This window comes from Cnephaeus nilssonii (assembly GCF_951640355.1).
Source record: "Cnephaeus nilssonii genome assembly, chromosome: 15".
NCBI classification, from domain to species: Eukaryota; Metazoa; Chordata; class Mammalia; order Chiroptera; family Vespertilionidae; genus Cnephaeus; species Cnephaeus nilssonii.
The window spans coordinates 791,566-815,315 of record NC_137086.1 but is presented as its reverse complement, the minus strand read 5'-3'; the positions used below and the strand labels follow the sequence as shown (position 1 = coordinate 815,315).

Here is a 23,750-nt window from a genome sequence, read left to right as displayed (position 1 = left end):
GCACCCCACACGGAACCCCTGGCCGTTCTCTCTCCTCCTGCCGCCGCGGGGCCCTGACAGCCCCTGGGATGCCTCTGCGGCGGGCACGGCCCGATCTTCTTGTTGGAAATGCTCCTCAGCGATGTCGCGGGAACGAGACAGACACGGAACATGGTGGGCAGGGCAGGTTTACTTCTGCGCAGGAGGGCGCGATGCCCAGCACCATGGCAGGAAGCACACGCAGTGAGGTCCCGTCCCCTTTCACCCGCTCCCTGACAGTCCTGCCCCCACCGATTGGCTGAGGGCCGTGGCTTCGCAGTCTGGCGCCAATGTCTCATCTGAGAAAAGCGTGCAATAAGGCAGGAGACCGCTGTCTGTCAGGGACTGGGACTAGCTACCTCTTCTTCAGGAATGTTGGCAGTCTGGTTACTTATTATTGTTCAGACCTGCCAGGTGCTGAGGGCACTTAATAGCTAAGCTATTACTTTGATAGAAAAGACCCCTTAACTCTGACATTCCCGACCCGTCCCCTCATGTCTCTCCTGGGGAAAGCCGCTCTCCCGTGGCCCTGGGCCCTGAGGCATCTGCCCCTCTCGGCCGTGTGCTGTGTAACCACGTGGTCATGGTTTACAGCCTGTGTGCTGTCATAACCACACGGAGGCTAGCCCCCACGTGTGATTGCAGTTATACATGATGGTAGCACACACGTGTGATTACAGTTAGTGACTACATGATAGCACACACGTGTGATTACAGTTAGTGACTACATGATAGCACACACGTGTGGTTACAGTTAGTGACTACATGATAGCACACACGTGTGATTACAGTTAGTGACTACATGATGGTAGCCCCACGTGTGATTACAGTTAGTGACTACATGATAGCACACACGTGTGGTTACAGTTAGTGACTACATGATAGCACACACGTGTGATTACAGTTAGTGACTACATGATAGCACACACGTGTGGTTACAGTTAGTGACTACATGATAGCACACACGTGTGATTACAGTTAGTGACTACATGATGGTAGCCCCACGTGTGATTACAGTTAGTGACTACATGATGGTAGCACACACGTGTGATTACAGTTAGTGACTACATGATGGTAGCACACACGTGTGATTACAGTTAGTGACTACATGATGGTAGCACACACGTGTGATTACAGTTAGTGACTACATGATGGTAGCACACACGTGTGATTACAGTTAGTGACTACATGATGGTAGCACGCACGTGTGATTACAGTTAGTGACTACATGATAGCACACACGTGTGGTTACAGTTAGTGACTACATGATGGTAGCCCCACGTGTGATTACAGTTAGTGACTACATGATGGTAGCACACACGTGTGATTACAGTTAGTGACTACATGATGGTAGCACACACGTGTGATTACAGTTAGTGACTACATGATGGTAGCACACACGTGTGATTACAGTTAGTGACTACATGATGGTAGCACACACGTGTGATTACAGTTAGTGACTACATGATGGTAGCACACACGTGTGATTACAGTTAGTGACTACATGATAGCACACACGTGTGGTTACAGTTAGTGACTACATGATAGCACACACGTGTGATTACAGTTAGTGACTACATGATGGTAGCACACACGTGTAATTACAGTTAGTGACTACATGATGGTAGCACCCACGTGTGATTACAGTTAGTGACTACATGATGGTAGCACACACGTGTGATTACAGTTAGTGACTACATGATGGTAGCCCCACGTGTGGTTATAGGTAGTGACTGCATGATAGTAGCACATGTGTGATTACAGTTAGTGACTACATGATGGTAGCACACACGTGTAATTACAGTTAGTGACTACATGATGGTAGCACCCACGTGTGATTACAGTTAGTGACTACATGATGGTAGCACACATGTGTGATTACAGTTAGTGACTACATGATGATAGCACCCACGTGTGATTACAGTTATACATGATAGTAGCACACGTGTGATTACAGTTAGTGACTACATGTTGGTAGCAACCACGTGTGATTACAGTTAGTGACTATATGATGGTAGCCCCACGTGTGGTTATAGGTAGTGACTACATGATAGTAGCACACATGTGTGATTACAGTTAGTGACTACATGATGATAGCACACACGTTTGATTATAGGTAGTAACTACATGATAGCACACATGTGTGATTACTTAGTGACTACATGATAGCACATACATCTGATTGCAGTTAGTGACTACATGACAGTAGCACACATGTGTGATTGTAGGTAATGACTATATGATAGTAGCATGCATGTGTGATTACAGTTAGTGACTACGTAATGGTAACACACGTGATTATAGGTAGTGACTACATGATAGCAGAACACATGTGGTTATAGGTAGTGGCTACATGACAGTAGCACACACATGATTATAGGTAGTGGCTACATGACAGCGCACACACGTGATTATAGGTAGTGGCTCCATGATAGTAGCACACATGTACGACTTTAGTTAGTGGCCACATGATAGTTAGTAGCACACATGTATGGTTTTAGTTAGTGGCCACATGATAGTAGCCTGCACGTATGGCTTTAATTAGTGGCCACGTGATAGTTAGTAGCCTGCACGTATGGCTTTAGTTAGTGGCCATGTGATAGGTAGCAGCCTGCACGTATGGCTTTAGTTAGTGGCCACGTGATAGTTAGTAGCCTGCACGTATGGCTTTAGTTAGTGGCCACATGATAGTTAGTAGCCTGCACGTATGGCTTTAATTAGTGGCCACGTGATAGTTAGTAACCTGCACGTATGGCTTTAGTTAGTGGCCACGTGATAGTTAGTAGCCTGCACGTATGGCTTTAGTTAGTGGCCACATGATAGGTAGCAGCCTGCACGTATGGCTTTAATTAGTGGCCACGTGATAGTTAGTAGCCTGTACGTATGGTTTTAGTTAGTGGCCACATGATAGTTAGTAGCCTGCACGTATGGCTTTAGTTAGTGGCCACATGATAGGTAGCAGCCTGCACGTATGGCTTTAGTTAGTGGCCACGTGATAGTTAGCAGCCTGCATGTATGGCTTTAGTTAGTGGCCACGTGATAGTTAGTAGCCTGCACGCATGGCTTTAGTTAGTGGCCACGTGATGCTATAAGTCAGCGTACTGCTGCCTAACAAACACCACAGAGCTCGGAGCTCACAGAGCATTTCCTCTGTCCTCGCTGTCTCCTGTTGGCTGGGGATTGGCTGGTCGGCGGTGGGCGTGTCTGGCTCAGTTCCAGTCGCCAGCTGGGTCCATCCTCCCAGGAACAGTGGCTCTCCATCCCTGCTCCCATGGCAACGGCACAAGTCTGCTCGGCTGGGCAAAGGGCGATTCAAGTCCTGCCTGTTTCACAGCTGCTAACACCCCGCTGGCAAAGCAAGTGCCATGGCCCCAGGCAGAGCCAGGAGCAGGAGCAAGGCATCCGCCTCCGGTGGGACGGGCTGCGGCCGCCCGTCAAGGGCACGGACCCGGCAGGCGGCGCAGTGAGGACACGAGTGCGGCTTTCCAAGTGCCCTGGTTTCTGAGTGTTGACACTGAGGTGGTTTATTGAAAGTGAAGGGGATTTTGGGGGGGAACGTAAGTGAAACGTGAGGTGCCAGGCACAGAGCAGGGGGCACACCTGCCAGGTGATCCTTCCCTGGCGGCTCCTCAGTCGCCTCCTGGGAGCCGCGCTGAGCCGGGGGGTGCGGCGGGCTTGCTGGCAGGTGGGGCCTGTGATGGGTGGAAGGATGGAGGCAGGGGGCAGGGAGAGCCTCCGCCCCGTGCAGCAGGACCAAGCCTGGCTGCCCTGCCGGGCCTCCTAGCCTGGGTCGTGTCTGCCGTGCCACCATTGCTGGCTCCGACAGGAAGCACCCCACCTCCCAGGGTGGCTCCCTCACTCTGGTTTCCCTTTGCGTTTGTCTGTGTCACGCACGTTAGGCCAGTAGCGCTCCGTGCGGGGCCCTCTGCCGGCACCCGGGGTACCGGCTCCACAGCCCTCGGCCCGTTGGCCTCCTGGCTGGCACCCTGGCTGGCTGGTCGTTCTGATCATTGCCGCCCCTGCCTCTGGCAGCTGCTTACCGTCACCAGGCCACGCCTGCTCTGGGCTTCGTGCAGCTCTCCTGAGAGCCATGGGCGTCTGGTCAGTGGGTGCCCGGCTGCCCGAGTGTGTGCCGCCGCGCCTGTGCGGGGTACCCTCACCCGGAAGCACGAGGGCCGCTGCTCTGTGTTGCTGCCAGAACTCGGCGTTGCTGGTCTTTCTCAGGGAAACCCAGCCCCCAGCAGGGGAGCGCGGCTCACCGTGTTACTGCGTCTCTCCCGTTCACTGTGGCTGTGGAGCATCTCTCCGCTCGTTGGCCATTCGTGTGTTTTCCCTCTGGAGTGTCGGGTTCTCTCTCCTGCCCATTAGAATCTGTTTACTGACTTCAGAGAGGGAGGGAGAGGGAGGGAGAGAAACATGGATGAGAGAGAATCATGGATCGGCTGCCTCCTGCACGCCCCCCCCCCCCCCCCCGGGGATGGAGCCCACAACCCAGGCATGTGTCCTGACCAGGAATCCAACCGTGACCTCCTGGTTCCTAGGTCGATGCTCAACCCCTGAGCAACGCCGGCCGGGCAGTCTTCTGCCCATTTTTAAAAATTGGGCCATTTGTCTTAAATTGTAAGAGGTTTTAAAAATATATATATTCTGGATGCGAGCCCTTTGTCAGGCTTAAGTATCATGCACATGTTCTCCCAGTTTTGCTTCATTCTTTAACAGTGTTTCCTGAGAGAAGCAGATTTTAGTTTGATGAGGGCCAGTGTCCTGGTGAATCGAAGCGCTGCATTTAACGCGACCCACGTGCTCAGTCTCCGCGGTGACTGGTGCTTTTCCTTCCTGTTGGAGACGTCTGTGCTGATCCCAAGGCGGGAGGACCTTCCGCCATGTGTTCTAGAAAAGCCTTGTCTGTTTTACTTCCTGTTCTGGTCTCTCAGTCTGGAGGCAGCTTGGGAGCACGCTGCGAGGCAGGGAGCGAACTCGTGTCGTGGACGTGCAGTCCTCCGGCATCGTCCCTCCAGCGCAGCGGCTGTGGAGCACCCGGTGACCGTCTGTCTCCCTGAGGCTGCTGCCCTCGCTCCCTCCTGTGTCATGCTGACCTGGTGTTAGAGCGGAGCCCACCACCCCAGTCTCCTTCGTGACCGTCGGCCTGTCCGGGCGGTCACGTCCTCTGGAAATTGTAGAATTCGGAAGCAGGTTGCTGGATTGATTCTACAGAAGATGCTGGAGCTCGAGCATGGCTGGCGGATTCTGCCGAGGAGCGCAGGTCGCTTTCTCCCGGCACGTTCCTCGTTGGCCATGCGCGGGCCTCACACCTCTGGCTTCAGATATTATTGGATATTTGATTTTTAATGTGATTGTTAGTATTTATTCAAATTTTGTGTTCTAAATTTTTTACTAATCTATAGATGGCCAATTAATTTTTACATAGCACCATTGTGTTCAGCAATTTTGCTGAAGTTTCCATTTTATATCTAACAGTATAGAGTAGAATGTCTCTAATTTTCTACAAAATCATCCTGCCGTATTGAAGTAGTCAGGACCTCTGGTACAGTGCTAACTGGGAGTGGTAAATGCAGCTCTAGGGTAGTGCTAACTGGGCGTGTTTATAGGGTAGAGCCAACTGGGCATGTCATATGCAGCTCTAGGGTAGAGCTAACTGGGCGTGTCATATGTAGCTCTAGAGTAGTGCTAACTGGGCGTGTCTATAGGGTAGAGCTAACTGGGCGTGTCATGTGTAGCTCTAGGGTAGAGCCAACTGGGCGTGTCATATGCAGCTCTAGGGTAGAGCTAACTGGGCGTGTCATATGTAGCTCTAGGGTAGAGCTAACTGGGCGTGTTTATAGGGTAGTGCTAACTGGGCGTGTCATGTGTAGCTCTAGGGTAGTGCTAACTGGGCGTGTCATATGCAACTCTAGGGTAGAGCTAACTGGGCGTGTCATATGCAGCTCTAGGGTAGAGCTAACTGGGCGTGTCATATGCAGCTCTAGGGTAGAGCTCACTGGGCGTGTCATGTGTAGCTCTAGGGTAGAGCTCACTGGGCGTGTCATGTGTAGCTCTAGGGTAGAGCTCACTGGGCGTGTCATATGTAGCTCTAGGGTAGAGCTAACTGGGCGTGTCATGTGTAGCTCTAGGGTAGAGCTCACTGGGCGTGTCATATGCAGCTCTAGGGTAGAGCTAACTGGGCGTGTCATATGTAGCTCTAGAGTAGTGCTAACTGGGCGTGTTTATAAGGTAGAGCTAACGGCATGTCATATGTAGCTCTAGGGTAGTGCCAACTGGGCGTGTCATATGTAGCTCTAGAGTAGTGCTAACTGGGCGTGTTTATAGGGTAGAGCTAACGGCATGTCATATGTAGCTCTAGGGTAGAGCCAACTGGGCATGTCATGTGTAGCTCTAGGGTAGAGCTAACTGGGCGTGTCATATGTAGCTCTAGGGTAAAGCCAACTTGGCGTGTCATATGTAGCTCTAGAGTAGTGCTAACTGGGCGTGTTTATAGGGTAGTGCCAACTGGGCGTGTCATATGTAGCTCTAGGGTAGTGCTAACTGGGTGTGTTTATAAGGTAGAGCTAACGGCATGTCATATGTAGCTCTAGGGTAGTGCCAACTGGGCGTGTCATATGTAGCTCTAGAGTAGTGCTAACTGGGCGTGTTTATAGGGTAGAGCTAACGGCATGTCATATGTAGCTCTAGGGTAGAGCCAACTGGGCGTGTCATGTGTAGCTCTAGGGTAGAGCTAACTGGGCGTGTCATATGTAGCTCTAGGGTAAAGCCAACTGGGCGTGTCATATGTAGCTCTAGAGTAGTGCTAACTGGGCGTGTTTATAGGGTAGTGCCAACTGGGCGTGTCATATGTAGCTCTAGGGTAGTGCTAACTGGGCGTGTTTATAGGGTAGAGCTAACGGCATGTCATATGTAGCTCTAGGGTAGTGCCAACTGGGCGTGTCATATGTAGCTCTAGAGTAGTGCTAACTGGGCGTGTTTATAGGGTAGAGCTAATGGCATGTCATATGTAGCTCTAGGGTAGAGCCAACTGGGCGTGTCATGTGTAGCTCTAGGATAGTGCTAACTGGGCGTGTCATGTGTAGCTCTAGGATAGTGCCAACTGGGCGTGTCATGTGTAGCTCTAGGGTAGAGCTAACTAGGCATGTCATGTGTAGCTCTAGGGTAGTGCCAACTGGGCGTGTTTATAGGGTAGAGCTAACTGGGCGTGTTTATAGGGTAGAGCCAACTGGGCGTGTCATATGTAGCTCTAGAGTAGTGCTAACTGGGCGTGTCATGTGTAGCTCTAGGGTAGTGCCCACTGGGCGTGTCATGTGTAGCTCTAGGGTAGAGCTAACTGGGCGTGTTTATAGGGTAGAGCTAACTGGGCGTGTTTATAGGGTAGAGCTAACTGGGCGTGTCATGTGTAGCTCTAGGGTAGTGCCCACTGGGCGTGTCATGTGTAGCTCTAGGGTAGAGCTAACTGGGCGTGTTTATAGGGTAGAGCTAACTGGGCGTGTTTATAGGGTAGAGCTAACTGGGCGTGTCATGTGTAGCTCTAGGGTAGAGCTAACGGGGCGTGTCATGTGTAGCTCTAGGGTAGAGCTAACGGGGCGTGCCATGTGTAGCTTTAGGGTAGTGCCAACTGGGCGTGGGAATATGCAGCATTACTTCCCGAGGGGAATGTGTTTAATATCTCACCCCCAACTGTTACCTTTGCCTGGTGAACAGGAGGTACAGGAAGGGAGCGATTTCCTGGCGCCGGAGCCGAATGCTCCAAGGAGGGAATCTGCCATGGGAACCTGCGCGCAGCCCTCTCCCAGTAAGAGCTGTGTTTACTGCCCGCACCTTTGCCGTTCTGTGCATTTCATTCCTTTTGTGCGGTGCCGCGATTTAGTTCTCACGTTATTCGTCCCTCACTGTTCAGATCAGACATTTCTCTCTGTCGCTGAGGAAGATGAATACAGCCTGGGCCTGTCGGTGAATGTCTCCGGCATTCAGTTCTTCTCTCCAGCTCGCAGTTGCCAGCTCTCTTCGTGTATTCTCATACAGGCAGGAGCGCCATTGCCAATCTCATAGGCTCTATAAAAAGACTGTGTAATTGAAAGTTTCAGCAACAATTAATTTCTCACGTAGACAGAAGCCATTGTGCATTTCCGTAGTTGAGATGGCAGTGTTAGCGTTAGGCGCACATGGGACACTTGGGATTCTTTCTCCCTCGGCCTCGGTTCCATCGTGCTCAGCCCAGCGAGGCCTGTGGAATGAGCTGAGACTGGGACCAGAGGCCCCGGCTGGATTCGGATTCTCCTCCTGACTGACTGGTGACGGCGATGGCGGCAATGCTGCGATCCCTGGCAGGCAGGCCGTGTGCTCGCGTGTTCCCTGCCCTGTTTCCTGGCTGATTAGTTGGCATTTGGGTCGAAGGGCCGTTGTGGCCGGTAGGAAGCGGGCGTTTCGAATGCAATGCCAGGCCCTTTGTTTCTTTCGTATTTTTGCACAGGAAATACACCCGAGGAGCGTTCTTCCTCGCCCCACAGCTCTCCTCCTCACGTGATGTCAGGCGCTGATTTAATGCCTGTTAGTGCTTTTATCATCACGCATTCAGGCCTTCTGAAAGGGGAGGTGTTACTTAGCATGTAAGGCAGAACTAAATGGAAAGCAGATGTGAAAGAACTTACATTTAGGGATTTATGACTAAACTTTTATCACATAACGTAGCCTCATGTCGTTTGTCTGAGACGTTCTCTAGCGGGGCCGAGACCTGGAGCCTGCACGTCCGGGGAAACCCAGGGCCCGTCTTCCTCACCCACGTTCAGCGTCTTACCTCAGAGCGGCCTCCCAGGTGCTCGGAGGATGTGCAGATTCCCGGAGCATCTTCAGGATCAGGAGCCGCAGGACCTAGTGCCGGTGGTTCCGAGCAGTTAGCCCAGGAGCCTGTGCCCACGGGCTGGCGGTGCAGTGCGCGGCGTGGCCTCCAGGGCGCAGCAGAGTGCGCCACGTGGGCATCCGTGTGCGCGGCTTGTCCCATGCTCACCCCCCCCCCCCCCCAGCCCAATGGGTCTCAGGCGCCCACTGCCCTGTCTGCACACGGAGCTGTCCAGGGTGCCTCCTGCCTGTGGAACGCGCTCATGCGCTGCGAGCAAAGCCCATTTGATGCCGCCTCGGACTCGCGCGGCTGTGGGGAAGGTTACCTGCCCGCTCCCCGGCCCTGTTGGCTCTATTTTTTGGAGAACTGTTGAGGAAGAAGGGAAGGAAGTCGATTTTGAGGAAATTAAATTGGTTCTGAAAGGGAACGTGCTTTTCAGGCCAGGAAGAGGCGGTTACGCGGGAGCAGGGCCTTCTGCTTGCTGCTCGGCCCTTGGCGCCTGCCCTGCGGGCGATGGGCCACCTGGGGTCTGCGGATGGGCCGCGCACGCCCCTGACACCCCCTCTGTCCCCAGTCACAGACAGCAGAGTGCTGACGTGCGCCGCGGTGTGGAGGATGCCGGAGGAGTCGGAGCCGGGCAGCCACGAGTCCCCCGACGAGTCGTCGAGCACGGCGCACGCCCTGGAGCTGCTGTGTGACCTGGACGGCGCGGCGGCGCACGGCAGCGTGGCCTGGTAGGTTCCGGTACCCGTCCCCGTGCAGCGGGGGTTAGCCTGCGGGGCGTGCGGGCTCCTCCCCGAGCTGCGGGCACCCCAGCCTCTCCTTCCTCCGAAGCCTGGCCGCGCGTTGCTCGCGTTCTTTTTATTCTAGTGCCAGTGGCTCCCAGGCTGGACACGTTTACAGAACCCTGCCGCCCACACAGGGACGGGCTGCGTCGGGGGATTTCATGAGTCCCGTGGGCCTGCCAGGGTGACCGCCGGGCTCTGCGCGGCCCTGGGTGAAGGCTCCGTAGCCCGCACGTGCACTCCGATCGGAAGGAGTGGGAGGGCCTGTGTGCCGTGGGGAGGAGTGGGGGGGCCTGTGTGCCGTGGGAGGAGTGGGGGGGCCTGTGTGCCGTGGGAGGAGTGGGGGGGCCTGTGTGCCGTGGGAGGAGTGGGGGGGCCTGTGTGCCGTGGGAGGAGTGGGAGGGCCTGCGTGCCGTGGGAAGGAGTGGGAGGGCCTGCGTGCCGTAGGAGGAGTCGGGGGGCCTGTGTGCCGTGGGAGGAGTGGGAGGGCCTGCGTGCCGTGGGAGGAGTCGGGGGGCCTGTGTGCCGTGGGAGGAGTGGGAGGGCCTGTGTGCCGTGGGAGGAGTGGGAGGGCCTGCGTGCCGTGGGCCCCAGGAGGATGGGGTTGCAGAGGGAGTGATGAGGAGGGGACACTTGGAGCTGGGCCTGGTGGGTTCGGCCAGTGGCGGGTCTTGAAGCTGGGAAGGGAGCAGAGTGGCAGGTCCGTGTGGTTCTGGCAGGTGCACCTGAGCACGGTCCTTACTGAGGGCAGAGCGTGCCTGCAGAGCGAGGGGACGCGGGGGGGCACGGCCCAGGAGGAATCGCCTGGACGGTCAAGGGCAGAGCGCATCTGTGTGAATGGCAGGCTGTTGGGAGTTCACATTTCCAACAGCACCTCGTCCCTGCAGCTTTGTGCCAGTGTGTGTGTGCCTCTGCATGTGTGTGTGCCTGTGCGTGTTCCAGGAGGTGCTGGCACGGGGGCAGGCAGTGAGACACGGTGCAGGCCACAGCCACTCGGGGAGGGCGCTGTGAACAGATGCTCCGTGCCCTTGGCCAGTGCAGAGGGGGTGGCTCAGGGGAGGGAGCTTGCCCGGGGCACCAGGAGCTAAGGGGCCGGGGACCAGCTCCCCACCCCCTCCCACAGGCCCAGCTACACCAGCAGAGGTGCCGCCGGGAAGCCTGGAGGCGCGCTGGCTCTGGGTGTGAGGGTTTCCAACTCTGCTTGGTGTTTCTCCTCCTGTTTAGCACGGGGTGGGGAGGGGGAGAGGAGGAAAGATGAGGAGAAGCTGTGCGGCATTTAGATCGAGAGTCTGCTTCAGCTTGTGGTTTCGCCTGACTTTGGACTCGCAGGAGCACCAGGGAGAGGCTGGGCTTGCTGCAGGAGCCGCCCGGGCCCTGTAGGTGCTGCATTCCTGGCATCGCTCGCTCGCTGGGCTTTGTCCTCCCACGCCCAGGAGGGACCTGGTGAGGCAGCGGGCCACCTGGGCCTGAGGGACGGCCTTGCCCGGAGAGGCCTGTGGACTGTGGACCTGAGGGCCGGCCGGATGCATCCCTCAGAGGACGTGGCAGCCGCAGCGCTGCCCGCTCGCTCCGGGAGAGGACCGGATGGCGGGGACGCTGTGTCCTCCTCACCACGTCTGCCCCCAGGTGCTGCATGCGGGCCCTGGACCACGGCCACCAGAGGGAGGCTTGGGGACGCGGGTCCCACAGGTCTGCCCCTCACCCAGCCAATGGCCCCCTTTCCGTTCCCGTGGTCAGTGTCAGTGCTCATTCCTGCCGAGCCGCGGGCACTGGCCATTCCCTGGGCGGAGCCCCCTCCAAAAAGGAGAAGCCTGAAGCCTGGCCGGCCTGGCTCAGGGGGTGGGGCTCAACCTAGGAACCAGGAGGTCAGGGTTCGATTCCCGGTCGGGGCACACGCCCAGGTTGCAGGCTCGATCCCCAGTGTGGGGCGTGCAGGAGGCAGCCGATCCATGGTTCTCTCCCATCATTGATGTTTCTCTCTCTCTCTCTCTCTCTCTCTCTCTCTCTCTCTCTCTCTCTCCCTCTCCCTTCCTCTCTGAAATCAATAAAAATATTTTAAAAAAGAAGAAAAAATGACCCTTCCTCCTGTGCGGCTGATCGGAAACCCCGTTGCCTTCGGTCGGACGGGGATGGAGTTACCGGTGGAGGAGCTGTCAGCTTGTGCAGGTGGAGGTGTCGGACTATTAACAAGGAGTCAGACCCGCCTGTCAGCAGCACAGCAGGGCGAGACCCGGTTCTGTCACCAGAAGTGCCTGTGCCCCGGCCGCTGGCGCTTCCCCCGGGTGCGACCAAGCCCCCCCTGCTCCGCGGGTGCTCCTGGCATCGTGGGAACGGGGGGTTGCAGGTCGCCCCGCCCCTGTGTTCAGAAAGGGCTGGGTGCGCGGGACTCCCTGACACCTTCCTACGGGGCGTCGCACAGCGGACGGTCACGCTGGCTTCCTCAGGGGCTCCCCCTCAAGGCCCCTCTCAGGCAGGAAGTGAACGTGGGGAGCTTTGGTGCAGCTGGCGCCACGGTCCTCACAGCAAGTTCCTCGTGAAGGCATCAGCTCCCTTACCCGCTATCCGTGCGCAGGCATGTGTATGTGCACGTGTGTGCGTGTGCGTGTGAGACTCAGCACAGTGACACAAGCAGGAGAGGGGACTGTGGTCTCTCCCGCACTCAGCCTTGCCCTGGGCAGCTGGTCTCAGACCACAGCGAGGCTGACCCGCGACACACAGGGTCCAGTCCGAGTGACCGAGGCCTCTGGGTCTGCGCCGCTGCAGGAACCTCGCTTCCCCGTTTTCCAGTGCGTCTCGCAGTCGTCAGCTGCGGAATGCTTAGGTCACAGTCAGGGTGGCCACAGACTGCCCCCAGGAAACACTGGGAAGTGTTTCTTAAAACCCCTCCTGGAACTAAAAGCCACGTGATTCTAAAGCAAAGCAGTGTTCTCCTGTATCCTTCAGGCTTCTTCTGCTTCTTTTTAAATTATTATATAACTAGAGGCCCGGTGCACGAAATTCGTGCACAGGGGCGGGGGAGGGGAGTGGTCCTTCAGCCCGGCCTGCACCGTCTCCAATCCGGGACCCCTCAGGGGATGTCTGACTGCCTCTCGCAATCCGGGACTGCTGGCTCCTAACTGCTCGCCTGTCTGTCTGCCTGATTGCCCCTAACTGCTCCCCTGCCGGCCTGATCGCCCCTAACTGCCTCCGCCTCACCCCACACCTGGGACCCAGGATTCCCTTCCTCTGGCAGGCCGCAGGCACCAAGGACCTGGGCCAGCTTTGCCCAGGCCGACCGCAGCCGCAGGCGCCCGGGACCATGGGGTGGGCGACTTGTCCCTCTCCCGGGCCACAGCCTGGCAGGTCCCCATTCCTCTCTCCCCAGTGTTGAGTATCTGAGCCCTTACGGTGTGACAACCATTTGCATATTAGCTCTTTTTATATAGGATTTTCCTTTTTAGATATAAAACGTTACTTCTACAGGCACTTGAAATCCATCTGCTTGTTTCCTCTGATAGTATTACTGAGAAACATGAGCTTCTCTGAGAGAAATCTCTCCCCTGGCCCCACGGAGGCAGGGGGAAGAGCTTGAATGAGGAGAAAGCGAGAGGAACAGTGAGCAGTTTCCTGAAGGAAACCTGCTTCCCCGCCCCCCCCACGCTCTCCTTCCACTCCTGGGACCAGACGAGACCGAGGTGGCGGCTTCCTTGAGCCCCGGGAGAAGGAGTGATTGCCGGTGTCTGAGGAAGACTGTCTGAGGCTCGCTGCTCCCGCGAAGCATCCCGTAGCTGTGGGATTTGGTGTCCGGAGGCGCATGGGGCTCGGTGTGGGTTCTCTACAACCGTGGAGTCAGTACTTACGCAAATGTGCATGTCGGCCTCTTCCCAGGCACAGACACGAGGGGTTGGGAGACGAGTTGTCATGGGCACCTGGCGTTGACCTGCAGCCCCCGGGCCAGCCCGAGAGGTCCTGGAGTGGGTGGGGCCCACGTGTGCAGGTGCACCTGGCTCTGGGTGACCTCGAACAGACGGCCAGCGTGTGCTCCTCGTGCCCTCGCGTGTCAGGGGTGGACATACCGCCGCCACCAGGGTGGAGGGGTGTCTCGCCTCTCTCTGCTGGGCCTGCTCTTCTGGGCGTGGCCGGCGGCCGGTGGGGCCTGTGAGGGCTGGGTGGCAGGCTGCGTATGGGGTGCTGGCCTCTGTCGGAGGATCTGCCTTGGCGGGGTGGGGCCAGGACTGTCTGCTCGGGCTCAGTCCTTACTCGGACACCCATCCCATCGAGGGCCCCACCTCCCCACCTCCCCTCACCTAACCCCCAGAGCCCCGCGGCCTTACAGCAGGTGGACGGGGAGGACACACGTCCGCCTCCAGCGCAGAGATCCGGGGCGCCCGCCCTGAGCCGCTCCTGCTCCCGATCCGCCCGCCCGCAAGGGCCAGGCTGCGGCCTGTCTGTGGCGCAGGCGGGAGGCTGGGCGCGGTCCTGGGTCCTCTGTGTTAACGCGTGCTCCTCCCCCTCAGCGTCGTGTGGGAGCCCACGGGCGACGGGAAGCGAGTCATCTCCCTGGCGGACAACCACCTGCTGCTGTGGGACCTGCAGGAGAGCTCCAGCCGGGCCCTGGTAGGTGACAGGTAACAGACGCGTCTCCCGCTTTTAATTGTTTAATGCGACTTTCTAAAGTGTATTGGCTTTCAGAGAGAGATCTGACTGGACTTAGATGCACTTCTCGGTTCATGTCTTTAGGATTTTGACATTAATGATGAAATGGTTAGTGAACGGGTTGAATTATCGACCAGAGAATTGAGCGATTGCCTCTGTCGGGTGAAAGCAGCTCAGTCTTGGGCCTCAGGCCGAGCACAGATGGACATGGAACCCGAGAACTGACAGGGGGATGCCACCCGTGCGTGTCTCCTCTGTTTCAGTAGCCTGTCCCTCGGGGTGGTTAGGTCACCTCTCAGGTGTGACGTCATGGTGCAGACAGCCCTTCCCAACTCCCGAGTGTGGGAATGACGCTGGGCGAGGCCCAGACCCTTCAGCTCACCTCCTCTCGCTCCATCACGCACAGAGCTTGGGGCTGGGTCATCAGACACGTGTGCTGTTCCCGTGCATGTGGGTGTGGGACCCCCAGGCCTGGCCGTGTCTCAGGAGGTGTCCAGGAGGGGTCCTGGGACCCGCAGGCTGGGAGACGGGCGGGGAGGGTCTCCGGGTGGAAGGCGTGGGGTGGTGGGTGCCGAGCTCGCTGCTGGTCTGGAAGGTGTGGGTGCAGCCCCTGAGAGGAGCCCCCCTGCAGGAGGAGCCCCAGAGGCCAGTGACGGAGTCTCAGGCTTTCGGGCTCAGGCCCCGGCCCTGCGCGGCCCGTGGCCACCCGGCACACTCTCCGGCCCATCCCCACAGCGCTCTGCGGTGGTGATTGATCGGTAACTTCTTTCTGCAGAGACCAATTTAGTGCTCTCGGCCCCTCTCCTCCGCGTCAGCACTCTGTCAGGATCACTTTGTGACCCTGGGCCGTGGCATTTAATACTGAGACCCCGGATCGATCCACGTCTTCACACCCAGCTCCTCCATTTTTTTTTATTGTTTGAGGATATTGCCCTGCGTGGTGAGTCTAATCTCAGGCTGGCTGCATCATTACCCTTTGCAATTAAACTGGAGGTTCCCTGCCATTTATAATCATTAGCGAGAGCCCAGGGGAGGCCTGGGGCGGGTCCGTGGGGTCCCAGCCCCGGTGAAGGCAGAGGGGGTGCCCTCCCCCATTTTGATCTGTGCTCATCCATCTCTGGGCTCCAGCAGCCTTCACTGGCTGTGGAAACAAACAGCTCCTTTCAGGGTGCAGCGAGCGGCAGAGCCGAAGGAAGCAAGGTGCCGCAAGCCTCGGCGCCCTCCTCCCGGCCACACATCCGCCTGGAGCTCCCGCAGAGAAACCCAGCGGGCAGCCTGCTCGGTGCTGAGGCCTGAGGCAGGAGCGCCTTTTAAAAAAATATTTTCATTGATTTCAGAGAGGAAAGGAAAGAGAGAGAGAAACATCCATGATGAGAGAGAATCATTGACTGGCTGGGTCCTGCACGCCACCGGGAATCGAACGGTGACCTCCTGGTTCATAGGTCAGAGCTGACCACTGAGCCACACCACCTGCAGGAGCGCCTCTTTGAGGGAGGAGAGTGGGCGCCAAGGGCACTAGTGCTTTTAGACATTTCCCAGTTCCCAGTGGAAACTGTACCACGGGGGCGGGGGTGGGGGTGGGGTGGGTTGGGGGACAGGAGCCCGTCACCTGCAGCGGACGCCGCCGTGCCTGGCCAGGAGCCGTGCTGGCCGTGTGGCCGGAAGCCCAGCCGCCCTCAGCAGGAGCCCGGGGGGTCTGCCTGGGGTGCTGAGTCTGAGCGGGAGGGGAGCTTGGCCAGGCTCTGCTGGGCTGGCAGTGGGTCCGGGCAGTGGCTGCGGTGGCCCCCGCGGTGGTCACAGAGTGAAGGAGTCATCCTGACGTCCTGTCCGAACGTGTCCTAGAGAGGAGACAGGGTCTCCCCGTTTCTAGTCCAGTCCCCTGCACTGCCCCTCGCTCCTTGGGGCGTCGCAGGCCTGTCTGTCTCCCGTCCGGACACTTGCCCTGCACCGAGCTACGAGCCCCCGATGACCACTAGGGAGGGGCTGGGACCCGGGAGTCACAGGACGCACACAGCCCGGCCTCTGTCCGGACGGCGGCCTGCCCTGTCCCCTTTCAGCGTGCTCCCGTGCGAGGCCTGTGTGCAAGTGATGGAGTGACAGGGCTGTGTGGGGGGGCAGGTGGCAGAGACGCTGGCCACGCGCTCTCCCCGCCTTCAGTAGTCACTGAGTGGACAGGCACTCACCCCGATGGAAAGAGTGACGTGGCCAATGTGATGGGTTTGGGCTTAAAATCCCGGGCGGGCGGGAGGGAGATGAGGAGGGAGCCCTCCCCCAGGCCCCCTCCTGGCCCCCCTTTCGGGAGGTGGGTGTCTGGGACGAGGTCATTACCTGCTGAGGTGTATTCACCTCCGTGTGACAGATTTGGGATGGGGGGGCACTCAGACACGCGATGCAGCCCGGCCGTGCCCTCTGCCTGGAGGGGACCCCGTGGGCCCCTCGCCCGCGCCTGCCTTTGGGGGCAGCCAGATGTCTCCTGTTTCCTGTTGTTCCTTCGCGTTGAGCAGATGAGCTCTAATCACGCCCGCAGCCTGCTCCGGCGGGTCTGAATGTGCTTCTATTTCTGCTGCGCTTGGTTTTGGTTTTCCTCAAACGGGCTTCACACTCGTTTCCTCTCCGGAGGAGCGGGCCCGCCCTCCCCGTTGTCTGTGCTGGGCTGCATCTCCTCTCCTCCCCCGGCAGCTGGCCAGCTCGGCGTCGCTGGAAGGCAAGGGCCAGCTGCGGTTCACCTCGGGACGCTGGAGCCCGCATCACAACTGCACACAGGTGGCCACCGCCAACGACACGGCCGTGCGAGGCTGGGACACGCGGAGCATGAGGTCAGTGACACGCCGGTGCCTCGGCCGCGCCGCCCCTTCACCCACGAGGCCGACGGCGCAGAGGGGTTCGGGGCACGTGCTTGTCTGTCTGCGCCGCGTTTGTCTCCTCCCGTCGTGAGCTGGTGTGTCGTGGCCGTGGCCGTGGCCGCGGGGGCCCCGTTGGCTGTTCAGGGCTGTGCGTGGGCCCCTCGGCGCTGGCTGTTGATGAGAGGAAGATGGGCCCCCGGGACACCACCTGCTCCTGTCCCCAGGGGGGGACCACGAGGGCGGCCGTGGCCCTGGTGGCAGGTTAGTGGCCACCGTTTCTGTGCTGTGGGGTGACAGATTGCCGTTTCCCTCACGAGGGGCAGCAGCCTGCAGTGCTGGGGGAACAGGCAGGAGCGGTTTCCGTTCCAGGTGGGGACCGATAGGCCAGCAAGTGATGGAGCCTCGTCTGTTGTCATGGCAACAGAGCCCTGCTAGCCTCTGAGAGCAGCCTGCCCCTCAGCACACGGCGTCTGTCACTGAGCTGAGACGACGCTGTCACCCAGGGACGGGCTTGCCTTCCGGGTGGGCGGCTTCCAGTGGAGTCCCGAGGCCCCCGCAGGCCCGGCAGGAGGCGGCTGCCCCTGCGCCTGTGCCCTCTGACCCCGCCCCCAGGCCCCACGCTGCCTCCTCCTCGGTCACCGTTCTGCAAAGGGCTGCAGAGCTGCAGTGTCTGGAGGCAGGAGGCTCACAGAGCAACGGGCAGACCCCATGCAGGCCGGCAGCGCGGCTTGGGGGCGGCACCCTGCAGCTCCCGCCTCCCAGGTTGGCTCCTGGGGACCCTGAGCGGCTGAGGGTCCTGGCGTTGCTCTCTGCGCTGCTCCAGCTTCTGTCGCCCGGCGCTTTTCGTGCTTGCTGTCCACGGTGCTGGGCTTGGTCCTGAAACTGGTGGCCCCAGCGTGCGGGAAGCCAGGACATGCCCGTGCACGCGCGACGGCCCCCAGTCCCAGTTCCTAATTTCGTACGTCCCCTCTTTCCCTGGAAGAGCCTCAGGCGTAGGACATCCTGTTTTAGGGAAACATTGGCACACGGGGAAGGCGAGGATTTAAAAGTGGTTTGGGGCCGGGGGACCCACCGGAGGACGAGGTGACAGGGACGAGGGCTGCCCTGGAGCACAGACACGTGGCGCCCTGATGGTCGGCAGCCGCGTGGTGTTCGCCATCCCCCGGAGGCCAAGGGTGACAGGCCTGGTGGTGGGACGGGGTTACAGCTGCGTCCGAGAGCGGAGCGGGCCGTGTGGGCAGGAAGGACGCACAGGGCAGGGCTGGAGGAACAATCTCATTTCAGACCCTGTGAAGAGCAGCCTAGAGCGGCGCCAGGCGTGTGCATGCCGTGTGTGCCGCGGTGCTATGCGTGTGCCACGTACTATGCATGTGCCATGTACTATGCATGTGCTGTATACTATGCGTGTGCCTCATACTATGCATGTGCCATGTACTATGCATGTGCACATCTGCTCCTCTCCGCCCTTGGCTCCGGTGCAGAGCGGTGGGCTGCAGGGACCCGGCGAAGGTGCCTGCGGTGTCGGCCCCGAGTGGTGTGAGTGGGTGACAGATCCCGGCCACAACCAGCGCTGCCTCCTGTCTGGCAGCTCCTCCGTCTCGCGCCCCCTTCCCCAACTCGCCCGGGACCAGCAGTGCTCTGCGTCCCCGTCCTGTCCTGTGTCCTTCTCACCGCATGCTTCCCAGACATGTGTCCCGTGTCCGGCCCAACCCTGTCTCTGCTCCTCCTTCCGGACGCAGGCCCCTGCCCCTCTCGTTCCCGAGGGACCTGTCACATCTGACAGCCAGACCAGCGTCCCTTCCCCCGGTGCTGCTGGAGAGGCCGCGGCCACATCACCGCGGTGGGGGCGCCGAGGGGGGCGCCGGCTCCCTGGCCTCCTGGAGCGGGAGCCCAGCTGGCTGCCCGGGGCCTGGGCGCTGGATGCTGCGGGTCTGGCGCCAGGCTGCCCCCGCCTCACGCTCGAGCGTCTCCCCTCAGCCAGATCTACTGCATGGAGAATGCCCACGGGCAGCTGGTGCGGGACCTGGACTTCAATCCCAACAAGCAGTACTACCTGGCCACCTGCGGGGACGACTGCAAGGTCAAGTTCTGGGACACGCGCAACGTCACGCAGCCCGTGATGACCCTGGAGGAGCACTCGCACTGGTAGTGGTGGGGGTGGGGGTGGGGCGGGGTGGGGATGGGGGTGAGGCTGGGTGGGGTGGGGATGGGGGTGGGGGTGGGTGGGGTGGGGTGGGGATGGGGGTTGGAGGTGGGGATGGGTGGGGTGGGGTGGGGTGGAGTGGGGATGGGGGTGGGGGTGGGTGGGGGTGGGGATGGGGTGGGGTGGGGTGGTGGTGGGGGTTGGGTTGGGTGGGGGGGTAGTGTGTTGTGCTGATGGCCTCGCCACTCAGAGGGGCACACAGCTTAGCGTGTGCTGCTGAGTCAGCCGGTCAGGCCGGCTTATTTTTCCTAAAGAAACACTCATTCCGGTTGGAGGTCTGTGAGGTGGGAACACGGGGAAGGAGGGAGGCGCTGGCTCAGACGTCAGAGAGGAATGTGCTCAGATGCTCACGGGGCTGGCAGCGGGGCCCAGGCTGGGTCAGTGCCCCTGGGACGGAGGGCATAGCTGTGGGCACCACACGCCGTGCCCCGACGTCCTGCCTCGCAAACGCTGTGGGAATGTGGGCCACGATGCTTCAGCCGAGGAGGTGCAATCAGCGTGTCGCATAGTGCATAGGAGGAGCGGTTTTTATTGAAGTGTGTGTGTGCATGTGTTGCACATGTGCACGCTTGTGCACGCGTGTGCATATGTGCACGTGTGTGCATATGTGCACGTGTGTGCACAGTGGGAGTGTGTGGAATAGTGAGAGCCCAGTGCTGTCGGGGCCTTCACCCAGGCTGGCCCGTGTCGCCGAGAAGGGATTCACTGTGGTCTCCCCGAGTTCTTGGAAGTACTTACCAGCAGCTATTGTCCTGCAACCAGAAAGTTAAAAGCCCAGACGCTCTGCACAGTTTTAAGATTCAGTAATCACCGCTGTGCGGGCAGACGCGCTGGCCCTGCGGCGGGCGTGTGGGCGGGCCCTCTCCACCATCTGGGCTGGTGGGCGCTCAGCCCTCTGTGCTCCCTGGGCGTGTGCTCCAGGCCCAGCGCTCGCCCTCCAGGCTGCTGCTCGTGGGGCGTGGGGCGCGGCTTCTGTCTGCAGCACCGGGCAGCCAGCCTCCCCCGCGGAGGCTCGTGTCACCGCTGCCCCGTCTGCTGCTGGGAGTCGAGACGAGGCGGTTTCAGAGGAACTCGCTAAGCCTGCCCCCCGGGGGGCACTGCCAAGGGTCAGCCCAGGCAGCTCGGGGTGGGTGCTGGGCGACCCCTGCTCCCTGTCCAGGGGGTCCCAGCCCCGTGAGCACCGTCTCCCTGCCCTCAGGGTGTGGAACGTCCGCTATAACCACTCGCACGACCAGCTGGTCCTCACGGGCAGCAGCGACAGCAGGGTCATCCTCTCCAACATGGTGTCCATCTCCTCCGAGCCCTTTGGCCACCTGGTGGACGACGACGACCTGAGTGACCAGGAGGAGCGCCGCCCGGAGGACAAGTAGGAGCTCCCTTTCCGCACGGGCACCGCGGGCCCGGCCAGGCTGCGGCTCCAGCACACGTGGGCGGCTCACCCTCACACGTGGGCGCCCTGTGCTGTCCGGGCAGGCTTCCCGAGAAGGAGAGCTTAAAGGGAGGTACCCTGGACGGGGCACCGCCCCGCCCGGCCAGGACCGCCCGGGGGGCCAGGACCACGCTGCACTGGCCCGGCCCCAGGTCCCTCAGCTCAGCGTCACAGGCAGGGTCTCCTCCTCATTTTGACGGCGTCGTTTCCATCCCCCGGGGACGTTCCCTGTTACCCCTGAACCAGGGGCCCCGCGTTGATCACGCCAGCGCCTACCGTCCGGGCCGCAGGGACAAGGCGCTGTCAGGCTAACGTGGGCTCCACGCGCTCCCGCGGTCCCCGCACACCTCCCTCCCGTCGCGCAGATGAGCAGCTGGGCCTTGCCTCGCTCACACGTGTCTCTGGTCCCCCAGGAGTCAGGAGCCCCCGCAGGACGGCGTCATCGCCACGTACGAGGAGCACGAGGACAGCGTGTACGCCGTGGACTGGTCCTCAGCCGACCCCTGGCTCTTCGCGTCTCTGAGTTACGACGGGCGGCTCGTGATCAACAGGGTCCCCCGGGCGCTAAAGTACCACATTCTGCTCTGACGTCGGGTTAGGCCGCAGACCCCGCCCTGGGGACCCGTGCCGCCGACGCGGCATTTATAAACAGCGAGGGCGCTGCGGCACAGCCCACCCGCACCCAGTCCCCTCGCTGAGCGGAGACCTGGGCCTCCAGACCCGGTCCCGCCTGCCGCCCGAGCCTTCCGCCCCGTCTCTGCCCCTGCTCTCTCCTTCAGGGACAGGGGGGCTTGTTCACTTCAAAAAAAAAAATCTTCATTTCCATGATGTTAACTCGTCTTTCTCCCGAGATTGAAAATGAAATAAAGAGGCGAGGTCGTCACCGGTGGGCTCCTGGCTGGTTCTCTCCGTCGCTGCCTGCGGGTCTGTCGCCTGGTGCCTGCTGCCTCCGTGTGTGCAGGCTGTGCCACGGGGGCGCCCGAGAGGACTTGGCCCCGGGGTCCACGGCTCCATTCACAGCCGTGACCCTAGCTCCTGGCTGACACTCAGACGCCTGAGACCCGAGGGGGGTGGCAGGGAGGCCAGTGAGGGCACCGTGAAAGGGGGGCGGCACAGTGAGGGGTGTCGGGCGGGTGAGCTGCAGCTGGGGTGTGTCCCTGACCCCCAGGGAGGCCCAGGGGTCTGTGCGCCAAGCGCAGGAGCACAGGTGAGAGGGACAGTATGACCCGTCCAGGGTGCCGACAGCCCGCGGCTCTGCGCTCCTCCCGGGAGGGGCCGGTCCGTGTGGATTCCGCAGGATTTCCGGAAATCAGAGAGGAAGGGGGAGTGGGAGATGGAGAGGGACATCAGAGACGAGACCCATCTAAGCGACCCAGGAAGACACTCCCCCAGCTCCCGTGGGAGTAATGGCACCAGGCTTCCGTCTTCCCGTTGGCGTTCCACCCTGACCTGCTCACCCCTGCCGAGCATCGAGACTCGAGACTCGACGGTGATTATGGCCGAGGCTCAGAAAAAGCAGGCACATTAGGTTCAGTAAAACGCGGTTTTACGTACGTCCATCTACTTCCTGATTCCCTGAAATTGGGACCTGCAGGACGGCCGGCGAGTGCTCTGGGCTTCCGTCAGCCGAGCACGCGCCCCTCGCCATCCCCGCGGCCTCAGGGCCTCCTAACTCCCTTTAAAATGACGACCACGAACCCAGCACCACGCGCCCCGTAAGTCACCCTCCTCCATCAGTCATCTCCCCGTCCTCCCTGCTACAAGGAAGACAGAATTCTAACTCCTTCCATCTGCGATTAAAGGAGCTTTTTCTCGTTATAAGAGAGAGAATTCTACTTTGCTGCCCTGGAAGCAGCCACACTGACCTGAATCCGCAGAGCAGAGCAGAGACACGGAGTGAGGTCCGCAGACCTCATGCCACAGTCTGCGCTGCAGTCCCGTCACCTGCCAGTGACGGTCAGCGACGGTCAGTGACGGTCAGTGACGGTCAATTAGGCGCGTGTCCAGCACACTGGGCAGGCCGTGGGCAGGCGAGGCTGCTAGTGCGGAGCCCTCGTCGCCGCCCCCCCACCCCCCGCTGTCCGAGAGAGGCTGCCTCCTCCTGTCCCCGTGTCCGTCCGGTCCCCGCTCCCACCAGGACCACCCGTGAGGTGCCCGAGGTGGGGACCGCATTTCCCTGCTCCTTGGACAGCGGCGGGTGCGGGCGATGGCGGAGGCACTGCCGTTGGGAAGTGGCCTTACAATGTTCTCGTGAGACCCGGGTGTGGTCAGGGGGCTGACCCAGGACCCGCCTGTGAGGTGGAGGTGATCTCCTTTGAATTCGGGGTCACTCTGTCTGGCACGCCCCATCCCTGTGGGCCAGTGACCCAGTGCGCGGAGTAGGGGGCCCGTGGAGGGGCGGGGGTGGCAGGAGGGCAAACCTCAGAGGCAGGTCGGAGCCCTGGTCCCGTCACCGCGTAGAGAGGAGCGCGGTGGCCGCCTGGCTCATCCGGGACGGAGCAGGTGCCTCGCGGGGGCTCTAGAGGGTCCGTGTGACAGCTGGACCTTGTGCCGGACGGACACAGCCTTGAAGGGCAGGCGGAGGCTCCGGCGTGGCCTCTGGTGGAGAGGTGGCTAGGGATCCTTCCTCCTTCCCCGCCCCGCCTCCATCCTTGCTCCTTCCCTCCCTGTCTCTCCCTGTCTCTCCCTCCCTCCCTATCTCTCTCTCGCTGTCTAATCAGCCCTCTGCACTATTTCATATGTTACGCATGTGCGTTTATTACTTTCATTAAAATGGAAAGTATTAAAAGGTTTGTAAAGTGAGCCGACATGAGGAGTCAGGCTCCTGAGGGCACAGGAGGGGCTCGGAGTCAGTCACTGGGCGCCCTGCACCCGTCCTTGCCTGTGAGTTAGAGCAGCCCCTCCCCCCGCCCCGTCCTGGCCTCGGGACGTCCTTCCTGGTCGTCCTTGGGATCCCTGTCGCACCTTGAAATGCTGCCGTCGCAGTCCTCTG

The 23,750-nt window shown here is 60.0% G+C and overlaps 1 protein-coding gene across 4 annotated transcripts in view; it reads left to right on the top strand.

The window, feature by feature from the left end:
* The window catches only part of EIPR1 (EARP complex and GARP complex interacting protein 1), a gene marked incomplete at its 5' end in the record, with an annotated part of 56,290 nt that extends 34,523 nt beyond the window's left edge, over nt 1–21,767 (top strand). For 2 of the 4 annotated variants that reach the window (XM_079792130.1, XM_079792131.1), the window contains 6 exons: nt 9,438–9,597; nt 14,145–14,244; nt 16,963–17,099; nt 19,104–19,271; nt 20,528–20,695; nt 21,172–21,767. In XM_079792130.1, coding sequence (XP_079648256.1) covers nt 9,479–9,597; nt 14,145–14,244; nt 16,963–17,099; nt 19,104–19,271; nt 20,528–20,695; nt 21,172–21,346 — 867 coding nt within the window. In that variant the 3' untranslated portion in view covers nt 21,347–21,767. The remainder of the gene's footprint in view (nt 1–9,437; nt 9,598–14,144; nt 14,245–16,962; nt 17,100–19,103; nt 19,272–20,527; nt 20,696–21,171) is intronic. The other 2 variants (XM_079792127.1, XM_079792126.1) reach the window with 2 other exon arrangements.
* Between the last annotated feature and the right edge of the window lie 1,983 nt (nt 21,768–23,750).